The 25,316-nt window shown below is 39.3% G+C and overlaps 1 protein-coding gene across 1 annotated transcript in view; it reads left to right on the top strand.

Annotated features, from left to right (window-relative positions):
• The first annotated feature begins 5,671 nt into the window (after positions 1-5,671).
• The window catches only part of LOC112242502 (protein arginine N-methyltransferase 8-B-like), a 33,350-nt gene continuing 13,705 nt past the window's right edge, over positions 5,672-25,316 (top strand). Inside the window, exons 1-4 of the mRNA XM_042315602.1 lie at positions 5,672-6,546; positions 7,332-7,556; positions 12,301-12,456; positions 14,984-15,047. Of these exons, the coding sequence (XP_042171536.1) occupies positions 6,481-6,546; positions 7,332-7,556; positions 12,301-12,456; positions 14,984-15,047 (511 nt within the window). The 5' untranslated portion in view covers positions 5,672-6,480. The remainder of the gene's footprint in view (positions 6,547-7,331; positions 7,557-12,300; positions 12,457-14,983; positions 15,048-25,316) is intronic.

A 25,316-nucleotide genomic window follows, 5' to 3' on the forward strand; every position in this document is an offset into this window, starting at 1 on the left:
GCGTTGAGCTAAACTCAGCCCGCTCAACTGTGAATGGTCCTGGCACATGACAAAAAAGTGTCAAGGGAAGCTAGGTTGGAATTGGCTTCTCTCCTAACAAATCCCATTGAGAGCATATGTCATTGACAGCAAAACTTGAAATCTTTCATCTCGTTGTTTTGTTGTCCTCAGATGGCAAGCTAGCCAGCTACCTAAAATTGACCCTTTCCTAAATTAGCCATGGAGGAAAATAGGGATTTTTGACTTGTGGTTTTACTTAATTGTACTGGCCAATGATTGTAATGGCGATACTGATCTAACCATTAATTCATACATTGTTGTGCCCCTGGTCTGAGAGGATGGAAGTTCAATATGTAGCTAGATGTAGAAGGCTAATGTTAACTAGCTAACGTTGCTGAAGAATGGAAGTTAGGCTAGCGAGCAAGCATTTTATCCAGGCACCCTAGGACAACAAAAAATAAAAGTGTGTACTGTATGACAGAGTGATAGACCGTTTCGGCATTGGCGTTTCTCTACAATTAGGGTGAGTCAACATGTTTTTCTACTTTGCGGCTAACGCGCACGCACACACACACGCACACAGAAATCATAAACATGGACAGCCACATCATATTTAGCTTACGTTTATTGGACTGAATTGTTTTTGGTATCTTTTGGTTGAGGTGATTTGATGATGTTGGAATGTTGAAGTTGAAATGGTGCTGGAATAGTGGAGGCAGCTCCTGCTTTCTTTGCGACTTGCAGTGGTTTTAACTCAACAGTTGTTTAGTGGTCCTAAAATGTCAGAAACATTAACTTGCTTGACCATGCTAGAGGTCATGTAACTGTCTGTTACTGTACATGCAAGATGATTTGTGGACTTCACTGGACAGAGGTTTTATGATAAAACAAAGGTGTGGTTGAATTTATTTTGTGCCTTCTTATCGTCTCAGCCTTTAGGCCTATATATCATGGTCGCAAGGAATATGAATTAACAGGTCATAGAGCAAACAACACAATTATCACAACACATAGGTTGTAATATGGATTTTTCTTGGGGTGGGGTTCTGTTTATGTGACAGAACAAGCATGTATAATGTAGAGAATCATTGTACCATCTAAACCACTGTTAAATATATTTTACATAACCCAAAATACTGTTTTTTCAGCTGTTTGAAGCTTGTGTACGTACAAAACCAAAAGTAAGAGATATAAAAATTCAACTTAAAAAGAGGAAGCATAAAAATAGGGCACATAATACAGATCTACCGCTTCTTAGAGTTGCTTTCAATTCGGATGACAGATCTATAACTCATATTTCTATGTGATTTTTGGGGGGTCGCCCAAAAGTTAGGCTACATATTGCTGCTTTAACCAAATAGCTAACCTGGACTATCTACATTGACCCTTTTGGCACTGACTTGTTTTTACTCATCACATACCGCTGCTGCTACTGTTTATTATTTGTGACTTTATTACTAGTTATATGTACATATCTAATCTATCTCAGTTACCTCCCTGCACATCAACTCTGGTACCGCGTCTATATAGCCAAGTTATCGTTACTCACGGTGTATTTATTAGTACATGGTTTATTGTTATTACATGGTTTATTCTTGTTTTACTTTCTACTATTTCTCTATTTTCTTTCTCTCTGTATTGTTGGGAAAGGCCCATGAGTTACCATTTCACTGTTAGTCTACACCTGTTATTTACTAAGCATGTGAGGAATAAAATGGGATTGATTTCATGTCTCTTCGGTGCATAGCATTCTCTGTACAGAGGCACAAATTTCAAAAGTGAAACATTGTTCCCAGAGGTCGGACAGGTAAACAGCAAGGTTTATACAAACCATCACTGTTGCAAATAAAATATGAGGCTAGAAGCCAGAAGAAATGTTTTAATAAATGCAGAGAAAAAAGTCTCAGAGATACAGTGCCTTGCGAAGTTATTCACCCCCCTTGGCATTTTTCCTATTTTGTTGCCTTACAACCTGGAATTAAAATAGATTTTTGGGGGGGGTTGTATCATTTGATTTACACAACATGCCTACCACTTTGAAGATACAAATATTTTTATTGTGAAACAAACAAGAAATAAGACAACAAAACTGAAAACTTGAGTGTGCATAACTATTCACCCCCTCCCCCAAGGTCAAAACTTTGTAGAGACACATTTTGCAGAAATTACTCTTGTGGTATGTCTCTATAAGTTTGCACATCTAGCCACTGGAATTTTTGCCCATTCTTCAAGGCAAAACTGCCTCAGCTCCTTCAAGTTTGCTGTACACCAGCGGAACCCATCTACAGTACCTTTAAGTCATACCACAGATTCTCAATTGGATTGAGGTCTGGGCTTTGACTAGGCCATTCCAAGTCATTTAAATGTTTCCCCTTAAACCACTCGAGTGTTGCTTTAGCAGTATGCTTAGGGTCATTGTCCTGCTGGAAGGTGAACCTCTATCCCAGTCTCAAATCTCTGGAAGACTGAAACAATTTTAGTCTCATCTGACCAGAGCACCTTCTTCAATATGTTTCGGGAGTCTCCCACATGCCTTTTGGTGAACACCAAACGTGTTTGCTTATTTTTGTCTGGCCACTTCCGTAAAGCCCAGCTCAGTGGACTGTGCAGCTTAAAGTAGTCCTATGAACAGATACTCCAATCGCCGATGTGGAGCTTTGCAGCTCCTCCAGGATTATCTTTGGTATCTTCATTTCCTCTCTGATTAATGCCCTCATTGCCTGGTCCGTGAGGTTTAGTGAGCAGCCCTCTCTTGGCAGGTTTGTTGTGGTCCCATATTCTTTCCATTTTTTAAGAATGGATTTAATGGTGCTCTGTGGGATGTTCAAAGTTTGTGATATTTTTTTATAACCCAACCCTGATCTGTACTTCTCCACAACTTTGTACCTGACCTGTTTGGAGAGAACCTTGGTCTTCATGGTACCGCTTGCTTGGTGGTGCCCCTTGCTTAGTGGTGTTGCAGACTATGGGGCCTTTCAGAACATGTGTATATATACTGAGATCATGTGACAGATCATGTGACACTTAGATTGCACACAGGAGAACTTTATTTAACTAATTATGTGACTTCTGAAGGTAATTGGTTGCACCAGACCCCCCCCCCCCTTTGCATTATCGCACACACTCAATTCTTCATTGCTGTGACTTGCTTGCTAGTTGAGATTTCTGCTCTTCACTCCGTTGTCAGTTTAGCCTATATTTCACTGATCTTAGTAGCAGAAAGCACTTTTATTTGTGTCCTTCAAGGCAGCTGTCAATGATCACATTAGGCTGCGATTCATTTTATTATTTGATGGTGGTTTGATCGCGGGGGAGGCACTCGTAATGTCAGCAGTTTTCGGTTTGGTGTATTAGTCTATAAATAAATATCTTTGCCAAAATTAATCTCTCCCATGTCTTATTCTATCCTGATGTGAAGTTTGTTCTATAGAAATTATTTGACTCTGATGTGTGCTACAGAGAGTATAGAATGGGGGGGGGTGATTTAGGCAAGGCCATTTTTTGGGCATAACACCCATGTTGTGTTTGTCCGTTAGCCCAGGGCATTGGAATACACGTGTGAATCCTTAGCCCAGAGCTAAAGCTTAGCCTAGACTTAACAAATGCTTGTGTGAACACAGGATAAGCTAGCCCATGGCCAGTCTTCCCTGTGGCTAAGAACAACGCTGTGTGAAAAGGCCTTTTATTGTTTCACATCTGAGACGTTGATATTGTGTGGTGTATTGCAAGCTGGTCTCAACAAAGTAATCAGTATAGGCTGGCTCCCACAGGGTTCTGGTCAAAAGTAGTGTATAACTGTGCAGAGCCGTGGCTGAGTGGGTTGCATCCCAAATCTATCCTCTGGAGACCAGCGTTCAGTCCCTGCGTCTACTTTATACACTGTTTATCCATCCTGCCTGGATATTCGTTAAAATACCTTTAATTTAAATTTAAAAATATAAATGTAGTGCACTAGAGAGAATATGGTGACATTTGTGATGCAACCCTAGAGTCTTTAACATCATAATGCTTGTCATTGTAATTAGGCTAATATTGTAGCAACAATGCTACTGCTATGTATGTCACTAACACAATCAGAGTGCAGACTTGAGGTATCATCTAACAATGATTTTCATACTAATGCAACCGTAAATACTTATTTCCTCAACATTTGTGAACCTTGTAAAAAGCAATCAATGATAGTCCATCTCCCACTCCCTCTCATGGTACACAGACAGACGTACTGGCACTTCAACTAAAAAGCTGCCCAAGGCTATTGCCACCCACAGCTGTGTGTGTGTGTGTGTGTGTGTGTGTGTGTGTGTGTGTGTGTGTGTGTGTGTGTGTGTGTGTGTGGGTGTGTGTGTGTGTCCTTGAGGTTGTTGCATGGGCTGGTGTCCTTGAGTACAACCAGCAGATAAGGCTCATGCATATGACTGTTAAAGAAAGTACATGTACAGGGAGGATGGACAATTTCTGGATTTGTCCTTGTGTAATTGTATGCTTTCTTCTTTTAAATGGCTTAAGGAATATTTATTTGAATATGGTTTGATGCTGTCTGTCTGTCTGTCTGTCTGTCTGTCTGTCTGTCTGTGTGTCTGTCTGTGTGTCTGTCTGTCTGTCTGTCTGTCTGTCTGTCTGTCTGTCTGTCTGTCTGTCTGTCTGTCTGTCTGTCTGTCTGTCTGTCTGTCTGTCTGTGTGTCTGTCTGTGTGTCTGTCTGTCTGTCTGTGTGTTTGCGCACTTGTGTATTACCATTCTCAGCATCTGTGAATGGAAGCATGGCTCCCTAGTTTCCTTCAGCAGCTGCCACTGTTGAGGCATTACACAAGCAGGGAAGTGGGAGGCAGGCAGGCAGGCAGTGGCAATGTGGGGGAAGCTGCTATAGCTGCCTAACAATAAACTCACACCTCCTCAATCTATAATCAGGAACAGGCTCGAGGCATCTGCTCCAGAACAAGATTTCGCTTTAGTCGAAAGACACTTAGTCATATGGTGTTTTGCGGATAATATACAATGTGTCTGCAAGTATCACAGTTTAGTGTTGAAATACAAGGCTGTTTGTGCAAATATGCGCCATTAAATGAATGGACTTGACTTTTTTCTGTTTTATTATTCTATGAATATATAAGATAGAAATAAGATATAAAAATATATGGATGATGTTTTGTAAAACAGCAAGAGAAGTAGTAACACTGTTGCATTGCAATAACGTTTTCTGGTTCTGATTCTTAGGTCTGGTCAGTGTGATGCTGAACATATGATAACGGATGATACTCATTACAGTATGTGTAGCCCATCAATCATAGAGATTTTATATTTTGAAATTGCAGTGCAACCTTAAAAGCCGCAATTATTGTATCGCGATCCAAGTGCTCATTACGCATAATGCCACTTTGGGGAAATAAACTAAACACCTGTAGGAGATTAGATTTCCAACTTTGCAATGAATCTGCAAATTAGATCATTCACAAATGTTCACATTTAAGATCGAATGGCACGCCTGGGAGAGTGTCAAGAGTCATTCGTATCATTTAGGAAAAGTACGCACAGTTTCGATCCATTTTGCCCCAAATTATTGAATGTCTTTCTTGTGTTAATTACGAAAGTAGGCTAGCTAGAACATGCCTTCAAGGTCATGGCTCATATAAAGTAGGTTAGATGCAGTATGGGGGAAACGTATGCTGCAAAGTTACAGACACTTGCGTGCTCATAAGAATTGCCCTGCACGGTGGGGAATCCTGCGAAAGTCGAGAAGTACGGTAATTGGTCCGCTATATACAGCATCTCTCTATATTCTGCCGGAAAATCTGTTGTGAAGGTGAAGAGAGGCATCTGGCGCGTGGGAAGCATCGATTTATAACTTCTGATCACGAGCCGGTTCTTGGAAAAACGGGTGCCTGACTGCCTGTATAACCGTAATGAACAGCTCCAACTCAATACTCAAGTTCAACTTTTGCCATGGGAACGTAGCCAAGTCAAACGGAGAATAGCGCTTCCTTCTCTGAATAAATATCACTGATGGGGCGATTTCAAGCCAACGACTTGTGAGATATGTTGATAGACGTGGAAAACAACTGTTGAGGAGAAGCCGAGTATGAGGATGTATTTTCCTAACGTGGACTACAGGCACCTTGGTATAGTTTGCTTGCTTCATAGACATATGTTGCAGTGCGCAAGAGGAGAGAGGAAGGTTATTTCGGGGTGCTGGTGCATTTGATGCCCAAGTGCCTCTATAGGAACCACCTGTAACTTTTACAAAATGGATACCTGTCGTTTTTATCGATGTGAAACAAACGTTTTAGAAGAGCATGATAACTTTTAGGGGCTAACAATAAATTGGAATTTAGCCTAAAATATTAACTATTTCCGATATCAAACGTTTGCATCATTTATGAAAGTCAATCTAGAGAAAATAAATATAGCTTATCGAAAGATAGCTACTAAGTTTATTTTATATAAGATTTTTCCCTCCCTGGGTTGAAGAAATCTCGTTGGCTCATATGGGACTGAGGCACTCGCGTTGCCTGCTCCTACGGAGAAAAATGGCGGAGCCGGACAATTCTGAGGTATGTCAGTTCGCTGGTAAATGATCCAAGGAGTGACATATGCTGGTCAAAATCTTTTGTTATATTGCTATAATCGTTAATAATCCATTACCGATGGCTCTGTTTATGAATGTTTTAGTGTCTTTGTCAGTTTTGAAGTAGTCGATATTGTATCGACTCCTGGTGTCTGTAAAAAGCAATGCAGACACATGCAACGTTTAGTTGTTTTTGTAAATTGTTATGGCATATGGCAAAGAAATGCAATGCAGAAATGATCTGTAGTGGTTAGCGTGTGCGCTGTCCTTGGTGCTGATTTCACTATCCATTCTGCACAATCTGTCGCATGGACTCCTGCTGCTCTGAAAACGGGTAGATGCGTAACATTATGTAATCTAGCCTACCAAGTGACCTCTAATGCATTCTAAGTGTTTCACTGTATTTGTAAATAACACATTTAGCCATGTAATGCTATAACAAATGGTTTTGAATCAAAGAGCACTGTATTGAAAGTGATTTGTTACTGCAAACAGATCCAGTCCTGTTGCTCTTCTCTGATAATGTTCAAGTGCCCTCTCTTCAAATACACCTACACTCACTTTTGTCTGTCCCTAATTCTCAATCTCTCCCTCGCTCTCCCTTCCTCCATCTCTCTCTCTCCCTCCCTCCCTTTTCATCTCTCACTCTCCCATCTCTCTTTCCTCCCCACATTGTCTATCTTTATTTCTGTCTCTTCATTTGCTCTATCCCTACCCTCCTCTCTATCTTCATATTCCCTATTTCTCTCTGCCTCACCCCCTCTCTCTTAGCGGCAGTGTACCATCACTACTCCCCAGTCGCAGTCCTTTCAGCCTGCCTCCTTGCCCAAACCTGTGCCAACTGTCCACCATGTGCCACACCCTCCACATACGCCCCATGTAGCGGCCCTTCCCACCTGCCCCGGGCGTGGCAAGATTGCAAAGCTGCTCAACCCGGAGGAAATGACATCACAGGACTACTACTTTGACTCCTACGCCCACTTTGGCATTCATGAGGTAGGTAGGGGGCTCATACATGAAGTGGGTAGGTGGGTAGGAGACTCATTCATCAGATAGGTAGGTAGGGGACTCATACATGAAGTGGGTAGGTGGGTAGGAGGCTCATCCATCAGATAGGTAGGTAGGACACTCATACATGCGTTAGGTAGGGGACTCACCCATGAGGTAGGTAGGTAGGTAGGTAGGACACTCATCCATCAGATAGGTCGGTAGGAGACTCATCCACAAGGTAGGTAGGTAGGTAGATAGGATACTCATCCATCAGATAGGTAGGTAGGAGACTCATCCACGAGGTAGGTAGGTAGGATACTCATCCATGAGGTAGCTAGGTAGGATACTCATCCATGAGGTAGGTAGGTAGGATACTCATCCATGTGGTAGGTAGGAACCTCATCCATGAGGTAGGTAGGTAGGATACTCATCCATGAGGTAGGTAGGTAGGAGACTCATCCATGAGGTAGGTAGGTAGGATACTCATCCATGAAGTAGGTAGGTAGGAGACTCATCCATGAGGTAGGTAGGTAGGTAGGAGACACATCCATGAGGTAGATATAGTGCCTTCAGAAAGTATTCACAACCCTTCACTTTTTCCAAATTTTGTTGTGTTACGAAGTGGGCTTCAAATGGATTTAATTGTTGTTGTTTTGTCACAATCCACATACTCTGTAATGTCAAACTGGAAGAAAATTTTGATTAAAAAAACAAACAAAAAAACAAGTTATAGAAAATAAAATACTAATATATCTTGATTAGATAAGTATACAACCCCCTAAGTCAATACATGTTAGAATCACCTTTGTCAGTGATTACAGCTGTGAGTCATTCTGGGCAAGTCTCTAAGAGCTTTGCACACTTGGATTGTACAATATTTGCACATTATTCTTAAAATAATTCTTCAAGCTCTGTCAAATTGGATGTTGATCATTGCTAGACAGCCATTTTCAAGTTTTGCCATAGATTTTCAAGCCGATATAAGTCAAAACTGTAACTAGGCAACTCAGGAACATTCAATGTCGTCTTGGTAAGTAACTCCAGTGTAGATTTGGCCTTGTGTTTTAGGTTATTTTCCTGCTGAAAGGTTAATTTGTCTCCCATTGTCTGTTGGAAATCAGACTGAACACGCTTTCCTCTAGGATTTTGCCTGTGCTTAGCTCTATTTAATTTTTTAAATCATTATAACATTAAAAATACTCTCTTCCTTGCCAATGACAAGCATACCCATAACATGATACAGCCACCACCATGCTTAAAAATATGAAGAGTGGTACTTAGTGATGGTGAACACTTAGTGAACACTTTGTATTCAGAACATAAAGTTAATTTCTTTGACACATTTTTTTGCAGTTTTACTTTAGTGCCTTATTCGAACAGGATTCATGTTTCGGAATATTTTTATTGTGTACACTGTCAATCAGGTTAGTATTGTGGAGTAACTACAATGTTGTTGAGCAATCCTCACTTTTCTCCTATAACATCCATTAAACTCTGTAACTGTTTTAAAGTCACCATTGGCCTCATGGTGAAATCCCTGAGTGGTTTCCTTCCTCTCTGGCAACTGAGTTAGGAAGGAGTCTGTATCTTTGTAGTGACTGGGTGTATTGATACACCATCCAAAGCATAATTAATAGGTACCCTTCTTTGGGAGGCATTGGAAAACCTCCCTGGTCTTTGTGGTTCAATCTGTGTTTGAAATTCACTGCTCGACTGAGGGATCTTACAGGTAATTGTATGTGTGGGGTTCAGAGATGAGGTAGTCGTTCAAAAATCATCATGTTAAACACTATTATTGCACACAGAGTGAGTCCATGCAATTAATACATACATTATTATGTGACTTGTTAAAGCTAATTTGTACTCCTGAACTTAGGCTTTCCATAACAAAGTGGTTGAATACTTATTGCTCAAGACATTTCAACTTTCATTTGTTATTAATTTGTACAAAATTCTAAAAATGTAATTCCACGTTGACATTATACACTATTGTGTGTGGGCCAGTGACCAAAAAAAGACTGTAACATAACAGAATGTGGAAAAAGTCAAGTGGTGTGAATATTTTCTGGAGGCACTGTAGTTAGGAGACTCATGGATGTTCTTACTGTCCTGCCTGTTGGGATGTTTTGTAAGCACTGTTGCCTCTGCTTGCTCTCTGGAGGGTTTATGCTTTACATGTTTTCGGATGTAGCTGCCAGCAAATTGAATTGATGGATTGCCAAGCAGACGTACAGACGGACTGACTGAACAAATAAGGAGCTGACTAATGGACTGACTGGTTTACTGCCTGCCTGCTTGACTGACTAATGGACTGACTGGTTGATACCCCAGAGGTGATCTATTGAAGTGTCAGACTCATACCCCAGAGGTGATCTATTGAAGTGTCAGACTCATACCCCAGATGGTGATCTATTGAAGTGTCAGACTCATAACCCAGATAGTGATCTATTGAAGTGTCAGACTCATACCCCAGAGGTGATCTATTGAAGTGTCAGACTCATCTGTCAGACTCATACCAGATAGTGATCTATTGAAGTGTCAGACTCATACCCCAGATATGATCTATTGAAGTGTCAGACTCATAACCCAGAGGTGATCTATTGAAGTGTCAGACTCATAACCCAGATAGTGATCTATTGAAGTGTCAGACTCATACCCCAGAGGTGATCAGAGGTGATCTATTGAAGTGTCAGACTCATACCACAGATAGTAAGTGTCAGACTCATACCCCAGAGGTGATCTATTGAAGTGTCAGACTCATACCCCAGAGGTGATCTATTGAAGTGTCAGACTCATAACCCAGATAGTGATCTATTGAAGTGTCAGACTCATAACCCAGATAGGGATCTATTGAAGTGTCAGACTCATACCCCAGAGGTGATCTATTGAAGTGTCAGACTCATATCCCAGAGGTGATCTATTGAAGTGTCAGACTCATACCACAGATAGTGATCTATTGAAGTTTCAGACTCATACCACAGATAGTGATCTATTGAAGTTTCAGACTCATACCCCAGATAGTGATCTATTGAAGTGTCAGACTCATACAGATAGTGATCAGTGTCAGACTCATAACCCAGATAGTGATCTATTGAAGTGTCAGACTCATAACCCAGATAGGGATCTATTGAAGTGTCAGACTCATACCCCAGAGGTGATCTATTGAAGTGTCAGACTCATACCACAGATAGTGATCTATTGAAGTTTCAGACTCATACCTCAAATGCTCTAGGTATCCTAAAAGAGAATGGGAACAACCAAAAAATGTGTTTCTATCGAGGTCCTTATTTAGCATGTGGGTCAGGTTACAGTCTGAATGCCAAGCAGACCCAAGAACAGAACTGCCCCCGATAAAATGTGTGAGTGTGTGTGCAGATAGATGGGTATCAGATAATCCCAGCAGGGTTTCATTATAGACCTACCTCTATTTAAAGAGCCTGTGCCAGTGATGCGGCCTAAATACTGCCTCTGTCACTATGATCGTTTTCTATGAATAGAAATCCAGAAGCTGTCATTTCTACATGTTTAAGAGGACATGCACTACGTCCCAAATGGCACCATATTCACTATGTAGGGCACTTCTTTCAACCAGGACCCATAGGGATCTGGTGGAAAGTAGTGCGCTATACAGTATGGTGACATTTGGGACACACACATGTCCTGTACCTCCCACTTCTGAATTGTTCAGTGTAGCATATTCATTACGTCCTGTATGAGGACATTTATATACACATTTTCCACGCTCTGTTGATTCTCTCTTAGCCTGATATTAACCCAATGAGTCCCACCGTATTGCCAGGGCGTTTTGGACATCTCAGCCCCTTGTTAACATAGTGTGTTTGGGTTACAGACTTCTGGGTTGTACCATTGATTTGTTCATTTCTTCTGCACCCATAGACACCATTAGTCTGTGTGATTAATGGGGGCTGCACTACAGCGGTGGATTCCAAAGATGTCTAGGGACGGGTCTTTAATACAAAAATGTCTGTTGAGTCCGAATGGTTTGAGCTGCAAACTATTAAAGCTGTCTATGAAAAACTACTTTGCTCTATGAAGCACACAAGCCACACAAGAGTGATTAGAAGGTAAGGGGTTCTTCGACATAGGAAATCCCAGGACATACTGTCTGTAATACTATAATAAGCTCACATAGTTGATGTCACAAACTCCAAACAGTTGTTACTGACTAGGTAGATATACATTTTTTCACAGACCTTAGTTTTTAAATGGACATTTGTCAATAAAACCCAAGAATGCAACTGTTTAAGTTAAATGATGTTTTGTGTTCTACTTGTAGCCCTGGTTGTCCTGAAAATAAAATGGTAAAACACTTCATTGTGAGGCTCAATATGAGGGCTGGACATGCAGATAAATGAAAGTCAGATGAATGAAAAGCCCATCTTTGCTGAGATCTCGGGACTGATAGGGTTAAGTCTTTCTGAGCTTGACGTCCTCTGTGTATCATGTTTTTCCTGACCCCGTGACCTGACCAGGTAAAACTCCTGGACAAAGTCATTGTCACGGAGCTACAAAGTCTTGCACATTCTGGAAATCCTAACTTACACATAAGTCAAATATTCACTTAGTCTCCCATTGACACCAATGCATGACTAAAGGCTGGATATTCCGCGATACTTCTGCAATAAGGTTTGAATCCAGTCCTAAGTGAAAATTCGACTTAAGTTAGGATTCAGCTCTCTGTGAGATTCCCAATCCCATCAACATTCCCATCTTGTTCCCTGTTGGACAGGAGATGCTGAAGGATGAAGTACGGACCCTGACCTATAGGAATGCCATGTACCACAACAAGCACATGTTCAAGGACAAGATAGTTCTGGACGTGGGCAGTGGGACAGGCATCCTGTCCATGTTCGCTGCCAACGCGGGCGCCAGGCACGTGTACGGGGTGAGTCCTTGTCCTGCTTTAAACACCAAACACCTTTTTCACACGGTTCATTTGCCAAATGTTGTCGAATGTTACAGATAGACAATCCATGAATAGAGCTGATGTGATTCCTTAATTCTCCATGTGGAGAGGCATGTTCGTTCTACATAGCCGATTTCCATCTAAACATTCCAAAACGTTGCGTCCTACTGAACGCGCCCATCTATGCATTTAGACACTATAGGGCCGAGCTGAAACATACCCTGCTGGTTTTTAGATTTTCCTTTCACATTGTCGTTTTCCAGCATGGCACAAGCAGCTATGGTGGATGCGTAACCAGGCCAGCCCAGATCGGCATGGCCTGGCTCGGGTTGGCCCTGTAGTGTGAACCAGGCTGAGGAACAAATGGACTTGATGGTTGATATTCGACTGTCATACAGTCGTCTGATCTGTCTGTTGAGTTGAAGTGGATATAAATGATGTACAGTGGGGCAAAAAAGTATTTAGTCAGCCACCAATTGTGCAAGTTCTCCCACTTAAAAAGATGAGAGAGGCCTGTAAATTTCATCATAAGTACACTTCAACTATGACAGACAAAATGAGAAAAAAAATCCAGAAAATCACATTGTAGGATTTTTAATGAATTTATTTGCAAATTATGGTGGAAAATAAGTATTTGGTCACCTACAAACAAGCAAGATTTCTGTCTCTCACAGACTTGTAACTTCTTCTTTAAGAGGCTCCTCTGTCCTGCACTTGTTACCTGTATTAATGGCACCTGTTTGAACTTGTTATCAGTATAAAAGACACCTGTGCACAACCTCAAACAGTCACACTCCAAACTCCACTATGGCCAAGACCAAAGAGCTGTCAAAGGACACCAGAAACAAAATTGTAGACCTGCACCAGGCTGGGAAGACTGAATCTGCAATAGGTAAGCAGCTTGGTTTGAAGAAATCAACTGTGGGAGCAATTATTAGGAAATGGAAGACATACAAGACCACTGATAATCTCCCACGATCTGGGGCTCCACGCAAGATCTCACCCCGTGGGGTCAAAATGATCACAAGAACGGTGAGCAAAAATCCCAGAACCACATGGGGGGACCTAGTGAATGACCTGCAGAGAGCTGGGACCAAAGTAACAAAGCCTACCATCAGTAACACACTACGCCGCCAGGGACTCAAATCCTGCAGTGCCAGACGTGTCCCCCTGCTTAAGCCAGTACATGTCCAGGCCCACCTGAAGTTTGCTAGAGAGCATTTGGATGATCCAGAAGAAGATTGGGAGAATGTCATATGGTCAGATGAAACCAAAATATAACTTTTTGGTAAAAACTCAACTCGTCGTGTTTGGAGGACAAAGAATGCTGAGTTGCATCCAAAGAACACCATACCTACTGTGAAGCATGGGGGTGGAAACATCATGCTTTGGGGCTGTTTTTCTGCAAAGGGACCAGGACGACTGATCCATGTAAAGGAAAGAATGAATGGGGCCATGTATCGTGAGATTTTGAGTGAAAACCTCCTTCCACCAGCAAGGGCATTGAAGGTGAAACGTGGCTGGGTCTTTCAGTATGACAATGATCCCAAACACACCGCCCGGGCAACGAAGCAGTGGCTTCGTAAGAAGCATTTCAAGGTCCTGGAGTGGCCTAGCCAGTCTCCAGATCTCAACCACATAGAAAATCTTTGGAGTGAGTTGAAAGTCTGTGTTACCCAGCAACAGCACTGCTCTAGAGGAGATCTGCATGGAGGAATGGGCCAAAATACCAGCAACAGTGTGTGAAAACCTTGTGAAGACATACAGAAAACGTTTGAACCCTGTCATTGCCAACAAAGGGTATATAACAAAGTATTGAGATAAACTTTTGTTATTGACCAAATACTTATTTTCCACCATAATTTGCAAATACATTTATTAAAAATCCTACAATGTGATTTTCTGGAGTTTTTCTCTCATTTTGTCTGTTGAAGTGAATCTATGATGAAAATTACAGGCCTCTCTCATCTTTTTAAGTGGGAGAACTTGCACAATTGGTGGCTGACTAAATACTTTTTTGCCCCACTGTAAGTCTTGGTGGGTGTAGCGCTGACACTTGTTCACCCGCACAAACACATACACACACACACGCACACGCACACACACATACACAAACCAGCACCTTGCTCCCGGTTCATGGTGTAAATTGTCATAACACTCTACTCTACCTCCATTAGCATCTTGGCTAAATCTTCTGAGATCCTGCCATGTAACTACACTAGTGTCGCCTCTGTAATGTAAACAAGCTAACACACATCAGAGGCACATCTCCAGGCTCCCGTCCAGATGATCGCTAATGCAGAAGATCACATAGTCAATGTCTGCATCCCAAATGGTCTTATGAATCATATATAACACCAATGGAGGAGAGAGGGAAAAGATACAGCACATGGATAACATTTGTGATAAAGTGGAGATTGGATCTTGGATGAGTGGTAAAGCTGCAATGATTGCAGTGGGTGCCCTCATCAAACCTGTGTTTGTTCCTTCTTGTTATGTTCCCCAGATTGAGTGTTCAAGTATATCAGAGTATTCTGAGAAGATCATCAAGTCCAACCACCTACACAATGGTAAGAGCTACACTACATACCAATCATGTATATAGATTCACACAGTGTATCCGACATGGCTATGTCCTGTCAAAGTTACATGCTACAAGTTAACTAGTCAAGGGACAAGGATTTAAAGGGAGGATAAACTGAACTGTGTCTAAAGGCAACTTCTGATTCTAGAACTGTGTCTAAAGGCAACTTCTGATTCTAGAACTGTGTCTAAAGGCAACTGATTCTAGAACTGTGTCTAAAGGCAACTCTGATTCTAGAACTGTGTCTAAAGGCAACTTGCAACCATAATATGCATAGTACACATATTAGGCTACTCATGTACTGTGGATCCGTATTACTAAATGGGTGCAGTGGGGGAGACAGCTGGCTCACTGAGAGATAACATGACATATTAGCATTGATAAAGTATCAATGAGAGAGAGATAGAGAGAGAGAGAGAGGGAGAAAGAGAGAGAGAGAGAGAGAGAGAGAGAGAGAGAGAGAGAGAGAGAAGAGGAGAGAGAGAGAGAGAGAAAGAGAGAGAGAGAGAGAGAGAGAGAGAGAGAGAGAGAGAGAGAGAGATATTCAGACAGACATCTTCACCCTGGACTCCGGCTGGCAGCTCTGTCTGGCAGCTCTCCTCCCAAACAAAACATCCCTAAACTGAGACATCAATCAGAATGAGCTGTATGTCACTGATCACCACTCTGAAATGTCACATTGATGGAACTCCACAGATGGACATCTAATTGAAAGACCCAGAACAAAAAGTGGAACATTGACACTTGATCAATGTTATTCTAACATTTAGAATATATTTTTGTTGTAGTGGAGTGTTTGGTGTAGTGGAGAGCAATGTTTAGTGTAGAGTAGTGTTTAGTGAGGTGGGGTGTTATGTTGTGTACTGGAGTCTTTAGTATAGTGGAGTCTTTAGTGTAGTGGAGCGTTTAGTATAGTGGGGCGTTTGGTGTAGTGGAGTGTTTAGAGAAGTGAAGTGTTTAGAGAAGTGAAGTGTTTAGTGTAGTGAAGTGTTTAGTGTAGTGAAGTGTTTAGTGTAGTGAAGTGTTTATTGTAGTGTAGTTTACTGTTTGGTGTACTGGAGTGTTTAGTGTAGTGTAGTGTTTAGTGTAGTGGAGTGTTTAGTGTAATGTAGTGTTTGGTGTACTGGAGTGTTTGGTGTAGTGGAGTGTTTAGTGTAGTGAAGTGTTTAGTGTAGTGAGGTGTTTAGTGTAGTGAAGTGTTTAGTGTAGTGAAGTGTTTAGTGAAGTGTAGTGTACTGTTTGGTGTACTGGAGTGTTTAGTGTAGTGCAGTGTTTAGTGTAGTGGAGTGTTTAGTGTAGTGGAGTGTTTAGTGGAGTGAAGTGTTTGGTGTAGTGTAGTGTTTGGTGTATTAGAGTGTTTAGTATAGTGGAATGTTTAGTGGAGGGGAGTGTTTAGTGTATTAGAGTGTTTAGTGTATTAGAGTGTTTAGTGTAGTGGAGTGTTTAGTGTAGTGTAGGGTTTAGTGTAGTGAAGTGTTTAGTATAGTGGAATGTTTAGTGTAGTGGAGTGTTTAGTGTAGTGGAGTGTTTGGTGTAGTAAGTGTTTGGTAGTGGAGTGTTTGGTGTAGTGAAGTGTTTGGTGTAGTGAAGAGAGTGTTTGGTGTAGTAGAGTGTTTAGTGTAGTGGAGTGTTTAGTGTAGTGGAGTGTTTAGTGTAGTGGAGTGTTTAGTGTAGTGGAGTGTTTAGTGTAGTGTAGTGTTTGATGTACTGGAGTGTTTAGTATAGTGGAATGTTTAGTGGAGAGGAGTGTTTAGTGTAGTGGAGTGTTTAGTGGAGTGGGGTGTTTAGTGGAGTGAAATGTTTGGTGTAGTGGAGTGTTTAGTGTAGTGGAGTGTTTAGTGTAGTGGAGTGTTTAGTGTAATGAAGTGTTTGGTGTAGTGGAGTGTTTGGTGTAGTGGAGTGTTTAGTATAGTGGAGTGTTTAGTGTAGTGGAGTGTTTAGTGTAGTAGAGTGTTTATTCAGTGGAGTGTTTAGTGTTGTAGAGTGTTTGGTGTACTGGAGTGTTTAGTATAGTGGAATATTTTAGTGAGTGGAGTTTAGTGTAGTGGAGTGTTTAGTGTAGTATTTGGAGTGTTTAGTAGTGAAATGTTTGGTGAAGTGTTTAGTAGTGAAGTGTTTGGTGTAGTGAAGTGTTTAGTGTAGTGGAGTGTTTTTAGTGTTTAGTAGTAGTGTTTGTTTGGTGTTTAGTGTAGTGGAGTGTTTAGTATAGTGGAATGTTTAGTGGAGAGGAGTGTTTAGTGTAGTGGAGTGTTTAGTATAGTGGAGTGGGTGTTTAGTGAGTGTTTGGAGTGGCGTGTTAGTTAGAAATGTTTGGTTAGTGGAGTGTTTAGTGTAGTGGAGTGTTTAGTGTAATGTTTGGAGTGTTTAGTGTATGAAGTGTTTGGTGTAGTGGAGTGTTTGGTGTAGTGGAGTGTTTTTAGTGGAGTGTTTAGTGTAGAGTAGTATTTAGTGTTTAGTGGAGTGTTTAGTATAGTGGAATATTTAGTGGAGTGGAGTGTTTAGTGTAGTGGAGTGTATTAGAATATTTAGTGTAGAGTATTTATTGGAGTGGCGTATTTAGTAGTAGAGTGGTTGGTGGGAGTGTTTAGTACAGTGGAAGTATTTTGAAGTGTTTAGTGTAGTGGAGTGTTTTAGTGAGAAGTGTTTGGTAGTGAAGTGTTTAGTGGAATGTAGTGGAGTGTTTTTAGTGGAGTGTTTAGTGTAGTGGAGTGTTTGGTGGAGTGAAGTGTTTAGTGAGTAGTGTTTAGTGTAGTAAGTGTTTAGTGTAGTAAGTGTTTGGTGTAGTGTAGTGTTTAGTGTAGTGGAGTGTTTAGTGTAGTGTAGTGTTTAGTGTACTGGAGTGTTTAGTATAGTGGAGTGTTTAGTAGTGGAGTGTTTAGTAGTGGAGTGTTTAGTATAGTTTAATGTTTAGTGGAGTGGAGTGTTTATTGAGTGGAGTGTTTGGTGTAAGTGTTTAGTGTAGTGGAGTGTTTAGTATAGTGGAATGTTTAGTGGAGTGGAGTGTTTATTGGAGTGGCGTGTTTAGTGTAGTAGAGTGGTTGGTGGAGTGGAGTGTTTAGTATAGTGGAGTGTTTAGTGTAGTGGAGTGTTTAGTGTAATGGAGTGTTTTAGTGTTTAGTGAGTGGAGTGTTTAGTGTAGTGGAGTGTTTAGTGTAATGGAGTGTTTAGTGGAGTGTTTAGTGGAGTGTTTAGTGTAGTAGAGTGTTTGGTGAGTGGAGTGTTTAGTGTAGTGAAGTGTTTAGTGTAGTGGAGTGTTTATTAGTGGAGTGTTTAGTGTAGTAGAGTGTTTGGTGGAGTGGAGTGTTTAGTGTAGTGGAGTGTTTAGTGTAGTGGAGTCAAGTGTTTAGTGTAGTGGATTGTTTATTGGAGTGGAGTGTTTAGTGTAGTGGAGTGTTTAGTGGAGTGGAGTGTGTTTGTGAGTGTTTTGTGTAGTGGAGTCAAGTCTTTAGTGTAGTGGAGTATTTATTGGAGTGGAGTGTTTAATGTAGTAGAGTGTTTGGTGGAGTGGAGTGTTTAGTAGTGGAGTGTTTAGTGTGAGTGGAAGTGTTTAGTGTAGTAGAGTGTTTTGTAGTGGAGTGTTTAGTGTAGTGGAGTGTTTAGTGTAGTGTTTAGTGTAGTGGAGTGTTTAGTGTAGAGTATTTAGTTTATACTGGTAGTGTTTAGTATAGTGGAATGTTTAGTGAAGAGTATTTAGTGAGTGAGTGTTTAGTGTAGTGGAGTGTTTAGTTGTGGAGTGTTTAGTAGTAAGTATTTAGTGTAGTGTGTTTTGTAGTAGTGTTTAGTGTCGTAGTGTTTGGTGTAGTGAAGTGTTTAGTGTAGTGGAGTGTTTAGTGTAGTGGAAGTGTTTAGTGTAGTAGAGTGTTTGTTGAAGTGTTTAGTGTAGTGTTTTAGTGAGTGTTTAGTGGTATTGTGAAGTGTTTGTTTAGTGTTTAGTGGTAGTGTTTTAGTGAGTGTTTAGTAGTAAAGTTTGTGTTGTTTAGTGTAGTTTAGAGTGTTTAGTGTAGTGAATTATTTAGTGGAGTGTTTAGTGTGTAGAGTGTTTAGTGTAGTGTTTAGTGTAGAAGTATTTAGTATAGTGTTTAGTGGAGAGGAGTGTTTAGTTAGTGGAGTGTTTAGTATTGTGGAGTGTTTAGTGTAGTGAAGTGTTTAGTGTAGTGAAATGTTTTGTAGTGGAGTGTTTAGTGTAGTGAAGTGTTTAGTGTAGTGAAGTGTTTTGTGTAGTGGAGTGTTTGGTGTAGTGGAGTGTTTGGAGTGTTTAGTGTAGTGGAGTGTTTAGTGTAGTGGAGTGTTTAGTGTAGTGGAGTCAAGTGTTTAGTGTAGTGGATTGTTTATTGGAGTGGAGTGTTTAGTGTAGTGGAGTGTTTAGTGGAGTGGAGTGTTTAGTGAGTGGAGTGTTTTGTGTAGTGGAGTCAAGTCTTTAGTGTAGTGGAGTGTTTATTGAGTGGAGTGTTTAATGTAGTAGAGTGTTTGGTAAGGAGTTTAGTGTAGTGGAGTATTTAGTAGAGTGTTTTAGTATTTAGTGGAGTGTTTTTAGAGTATTTAGTGTAGTGGAGTGTTTTTAGTGGAGTGTTTAGTAGTAGTGGAGTGTTTAGTGTAGTAGTATTTTGTGTAGTGAGTGTTTAGTGTGTAGAGTGGAGTGTTTAATAGTAAGTATTTAGTAGTGAAGTGTTTAGTGGAGTGTTTGTTAGTAGTATTTAGTGTAGTAGAAGTGTTTGGTAGTAGAAAGTATTTAGTAGTAAGTGTTTAGTGTAGTGAAGTGTTTAGTGTAGTGGAGTATTTAGTGTAGTAGAGTGTTTAGTAGTAAGTATTTAGTGAGTATTTAGTATAGTAGAATATTTAGTAGAGTAGGAGTATTTAGTGTAGTGGAGTATTTAGTAGTAGAGTATTTAGTGTAGTAAGTATTTAGTGTAGTAGTGTATTTTAGTAGTGGAGTATTTTAGTGTATTTAGTGGTAGTGTTTAGTAGTAGTGGAGTGTTTGGTGTAGTGGAGTAGTAAAGTGTTTAGTGTAGTGAAGTATTTTGTAGTAAAGTGTTTAGTGTAGTAGTGTTTAGTGTAGTAGAGTGTTTAGTTAGGAGTGTTTAGTGTAGTGGAGTGTTTAGTAGTGGAATATTTAGTAGTGGAGTGTTTATTGTAGTGAAGTGTTTAGTGTAAAGTGTTTAGTGAGTGGAGTGTTTAGTAGTGAGTGTTTAGTAGTGGAGTGTTTAGTAGTGGAGTGTTTAGTGGAGTGGAGTGTTTAGTAGTAGTGTTTAGTGTAGTAGAGTGTTTAGTGAGTGGAGTGTTTTAGTGTAGTGGAGTGTTTAGTGTAGTGGAGTATTTATTGGAGTGTTTAGTGTAGTGGAGTATTTAGTTGGAGTGGAGTATTTAGTAGTGGAGTGTTTAGTGTAGTATTTGGAGTCAAAGTGTTTAGTATAGTAGAATATTTAGGAGTGAGTATTTAGTAGTGGAGTATTTAGTATTGGAGTATTTAGTAGTAAGTATTTAGTATAGTAAAATATTTTAGTAGTGGAGTGTTTAGTGTCGTGAAGTATTTTAGTGAAGTATTTAGTGTAGTGAGTATTTAGTGTAGTGGAGTGTTTAGTGTAGTAAGTATTTTAGTGTAGTAGTGTTTAGTGTAGTGGAGTGTTTAGTGTAGTGAGTCAAGTGTTTAGTGTAGTGGATTATTTATTGGAGTGGAGTGTTTAGTGTAGTGGAGTGTTTAGTGTAGTGGAGTGTTTAGTGAGTGGAGTGTTTTGTGTAGTAAGTCAAGTCTTTAGTGTAGTAGAGTGTTTATTGTGGAGTGGAGTAGTAGAAGTATTTAGTAGTAGAGTATTTAGTAGTGTATTTAGTAGTGGAGTATTTAGTGGAGTGAAGTATTTAGTGTAGTAAGTGTTTAGTGTAGTGGAGTATTTAGTGTAGTGGAGTGTTTAGTGTAGTAAGTATTTAGTTAGTAGAAGTATTTAGTAGTGTAGTATTTAGTGTACTGAAGTATTTAGTATAGTAGAATATTTAGTAGAAAGTATTTGTTTAGTGTAGTAGTATTTAGTGTAGTAAGTATTTAGTGTAGTAAGTATTTAGTGTATTTTAGTAGTAAGTATTTAGTAGTAGAAGTATTTAGTGTAGTAGAGTATTTTAGTGAAGTGTTTAGTGAGTAGTATTTAGGAGTGTATTTAGTATAGTGGAGTATTTAGTATAGGAGTGTTTAGTGTAGAAGTATTTAGTGTGGAGTATTTAGTAGTGGAGTATTTAGTGTAGTAAGTGTTTAGTGTAGTAGAAGTATTTAGTATAGTAGAATATTTAGTAGAGAAGTATTTAGTTGTATTTAGTGGAGTATTTAGTGTAGTAAGTATTTAGTGGAGTAAGTATTTTTAGTAGAGTATTTAGTGTAGGAGTGTTTAGTGTAGTAAGTGTTTAGTAGTAGAAGTATTTAGTGTAGTAGAGTATTTAGTGTAGTAGTAAGTGAGTATTTAGTGTAGTAGAAGTATTTAGTGTAGTAAGTCAAGTATTTAGTGTAGTAAAGTAGTAGTAGAAGTATTTAGTAGTAGAAGTATTTAGTAGTGTTTAGTATTTAGTGTAGGAGTATTTAGTAGAATGGAGTATTTAGTGTAGTATTTAGTTGTAAGTATTTAGTGTAGTGGAGTATTTAGTAGTAGAAGTATTTGTAGTAAGTATTTAGTGTGAAGTATTTAGTATGAAGTATTTAGTAGGTAGTGTATTTAGTGTAGTAAATTTAGTAGTAGTAAAGTGTTTAGTGTAGTGGAGTATTTTAGTAGTATTTAGTGGAAGTGTTTAGTGAGTGAAGTATTTTAGTGTAGTAAGTATTTAGTGTAGTAGAGTGTTTAGTGGAGTAAAGTATTTAGTGTAGTAAGTATTTAGTAGTAGTGGAGTATTTAGTAAGTAGAAGTATTTAGTTTAGTAAGTATTTAGTGTAGTGTAGTATTTAGTGTAGTAAGTATTTAGTATAGTGGAATATTTAGTGTAGTAAGTATTTAGTGTAGTAAAGTATTTAGTGTAGTGAAGTGTTTAGTGTAGTGGAGTATTTGGAGTGTTTGGTGTAGTGAAGTATTTAGTGTAGTGGAGTATTTAGTGTAGTGGAGTATTTAGTGTAGTAAGTGTTTGTGTGGTAGAGTGTTTAGTGTAGTAGAGTATTTAGTGTAGTGGAAGTGTTTAGTGTAGTGTAGTGTTTGGTGTACTGGAGTGTTTAGTATAGTGGAATATTTAGTGAAGGAGTATTTAGGAGTATTTAGTAGTGGAGTATTTAGTGGAAGTGTTTAGTGTAGTAAAGTGTTTGTGTAGTAGAGTATTTAGGAGTATTTAGTGTAGTAAAGTATTTAGTAGTAAAGTATTTAGTGGAGTGAAGTATTTAGTAAGTATTTAGTATACTGAAGTATTTAGTATAGTAGAATATTTAGTGTATTTAGTGTAGTGGAGTGTGTTGAAGTATTTAGTAGTAAGAAAGTATTTAGTGTAGTATTTAGTGTAGTAGAAGTATTTAGTATAGTGGAATATTTAGTGTAGAAAGTATTTAGTAGTGTATTTAGTGGAGTGTTTAGTGTAAGTAGAGTGTTTAGTGTAGTGGAGTGTTTAGTGTAGTAGAGTGTTTAGTGTAGAAGTTTTGTGTAGTAGAGTATTTGGTGTAGTGGAGTGTTTAGTATAGTGGAGTGGTAGTGGAGTATTTTTAGAAGTATTTGTAGTAGAGTATTTAGTATTTGTAAGTATTTAGTAGAAGTATTTAGTATACCAAGTATTTAATATAGTGGAAATATTTAGTGAAAGTATTTGTGTAGTAAGTATTTAGTAGTAAGTGTTTAGTAGTAAGTATTTAGTGTAGTGGAGTATTTTAAGTAGTAAGTATTTAGTAGTAGTGAAGTATTTAGTGTAGTGAGTATTTAGTAGTAAGTATTTAGTGTAGTGGAATATTTAGTGAGTGGAGTATTTAGTAGTGGAGTATTTAGTATAGTGGAATATTTAGTAGTGTATTTAGTAAGTAGCGTATTTAATTTAGTATTTAGTAGTGGAGTGTTTAGTGGAGTGGAGTATTTAGGAGTATTTGTAGTGGAGTATTTAGTGTAGTGGAGTATTTAGTGTAGGAGTATTTAGTAGTAAGTATTTAGTAGTAAGTATTTAGTGTAGCAAAGTATTTAGTGTAGTGAAGTATTTAGTGTAGTAGTAGTATTTAGTGTAGTGGAGTATTTAGTATAGTGGAATATTTAGTGGAGAAAAGTGTTTAGTGTAGTGTAGTGGAGTGTTTGGTGTAGTGGAGTGTTTAGGAGTGGAGTATTTAGTGAGTAGAAGTATTTAGTAGTGAGTGTTTAGTGTAGTGAAGTGTTTGGTGTAGTGTAGTATTTAGTGGAGTGTTTAGTGTAGTGGAGTGTTTAGTGTAGTATTTAGTAGGAGTGTTTAGTGTAGTGGAGTGTTTAGTGTAGTGGTATTTAGTATAGTTTTGTTTAGTTAGAGTATTTGTAGTGGAGTGTTTAGTGTAGTAAATGTTTAGTGTAGTGGAGTGTTTAGTATAGTAGTGTTTAGTGGAGTGAGTGTTTTTAGTAAGTGTTTAGTGTAGTAGAGTATTTGGAGTGGAGTGTTTAGTATAGTGGAGTGTTTAGTGTAGTGGAGTGTTTAGTGTAATGGAGTGTTTAGTGGAGTGTTTAGTGGAGTGGAGTGTTTAGTGTAGTGTTTAGTGTAATAGAGTATTTTTGGTTTAGTGGAGGAGTGTTTGTGTAGTGGAGTGTTTGGTGAGTGGAGTGTTTAGTGTAGTGGAGTGTTTATTGGAGTGGAGTGTTTAGTGTAGTAGAGTGTTTGGTGAGTGGAGTGTTTAGTGTAGTGTAGTGTTTAGTGTAGTGGAGTCAAGTGTTTAGTGTAGTGGATTGTTTGTAGTGGAGTGTTTAGTGTAGTGGAGTGTTTAGTATAGTGGAGTGTTTAGTGGAGTGTTTGTGTAGTAGTCAAGTCTTTAGTGTAGTGGAGTATTTATTAGTGTTTAATGTAGTAGTGTTTGGTGGAGTGGAGTGTTTAGTGTAGTGGAGTGTTTAGTGGAAGTGTTTAGTGAGAGTGTTTAAGTGTTTAGTGTAGTGGAGTGTTTAGTGTAGTGGAGTGTTTTGTAGTGGAGTTTAGTGTAGTGGAGTGTTTAGTAGTGAAGTGTTTAGTGTAGTGTAGTGTTTAGTGTAGTGGAGTGTTTAGTATAGTGGAATATTTAGTGAGAGAAGTGTTTAGTGTAGTGGAGTGTTTAGTGGAGTGTTTAGTGTAGTGAAGTGTTTAGTGTAGTGAAGGAGTGGAGTGTTTAGTGTAGTGAAGTGTTTAGTGTAGTGAAGTATTTAGTAGTGGAGTGTTTAGTGTTTAGTGGAGTGAAGTGTTTAGTGTAGTGGAGTGTTTAGTGTAGTGGAGTAGTATTTAGTGTAGTGGATTGTTTATTGTAGAGTATTTAGTGTAGTGAAGTGTTTAGTGTAGTAGAGGAGTGTTTAGTGGAGTGGAGTGTAGTGGAGTGTTTAGTGGAGTGGAGTGTTTAGTATAGTGGAATGTTTAGTGGAGTGGAGTGTTTATTAGTGGAGTGTTTAGTAGTAGTGGTTGGTGGAGTGTTTTTAGTGGAGTGTTTAGTGTAGTGGAGTGTTTAGTGTAGTGGAGTGTTTAGTGGAGTGGAGTGTTTGTGTAGTAGTGTTTAGTGTAGTAGAGTGTTTAGTGTTTAGTGTAGTGGAGTGTTTAGTGTAGTGGAGTGTTTTAGTGGAGTGTTTAGAGTGGAGTGTTTAGTGTAGTAGAGTGTTTTTGAGTGTAGTGGAGTGTTTGGTGTTTAGTGGAGTGTTTAGTGTAGTGTTTGGTGTGGAGTGTTTAGTATAGTGTTTTAGTGGTAGGAGTATTTGTTTAGTGTAGTGGAGTGTTTAGTGAATGTTTAGTGAGGAAGTGTTTAGTGTAGGAGTTTGTTTAGTGTTTAGTGAAGTGTTTAGTGTAGTGAAATGTTTGGTGTAGTGGAGTGTTTAGTGTGTGAAGTGTTTGGTGTAGTGAAGTGTTTTGTGTAGTGGAGTGTTTGGTGTAGTGGAGTGTTTAGTCTAGTGAAGTGTTTAGTGTAGTGGAGTGTTTAGTGGAGTGGAGTGTTTAGTGTAGTGAGTCAAGTGTTTAGTGTAGTGGATTGTTTATTGGAGTGGAGTGTTTAGTGTAGTGGAGTGTTTAGTGTAGTGGAGTGTTTAGTGGAGTGGAGTGTTTTGTGTAGTGGAGTCAAGTCTTTAGTGTAGTGGAGTGTTTATTGGAGTGGAGTGTTTAATGTAGTAGAGTGTTTGGTGGAGTGGAGTGTTT

The sequence above is a fragment of the Oncorhynchus tshawytscha genome, unplaced genomic scaffold (assembly GCF_018296145.1).
Source record: "Oncorhynchus tshawytscha isolate Ot180627B unplaced genomic scaffold, Otsh_v2.0 Un_contig_8932_pilon_pilon, whole genome shotgun sequence".
NCBI classification, from domain to species: domain Eukaryota; kingdom Metazoa; phylum Chordata; class Actinopteri; order Salmoniformes; family Salmonidae; genus Oncorhynchus; species Oncorhynchus tshawytscha.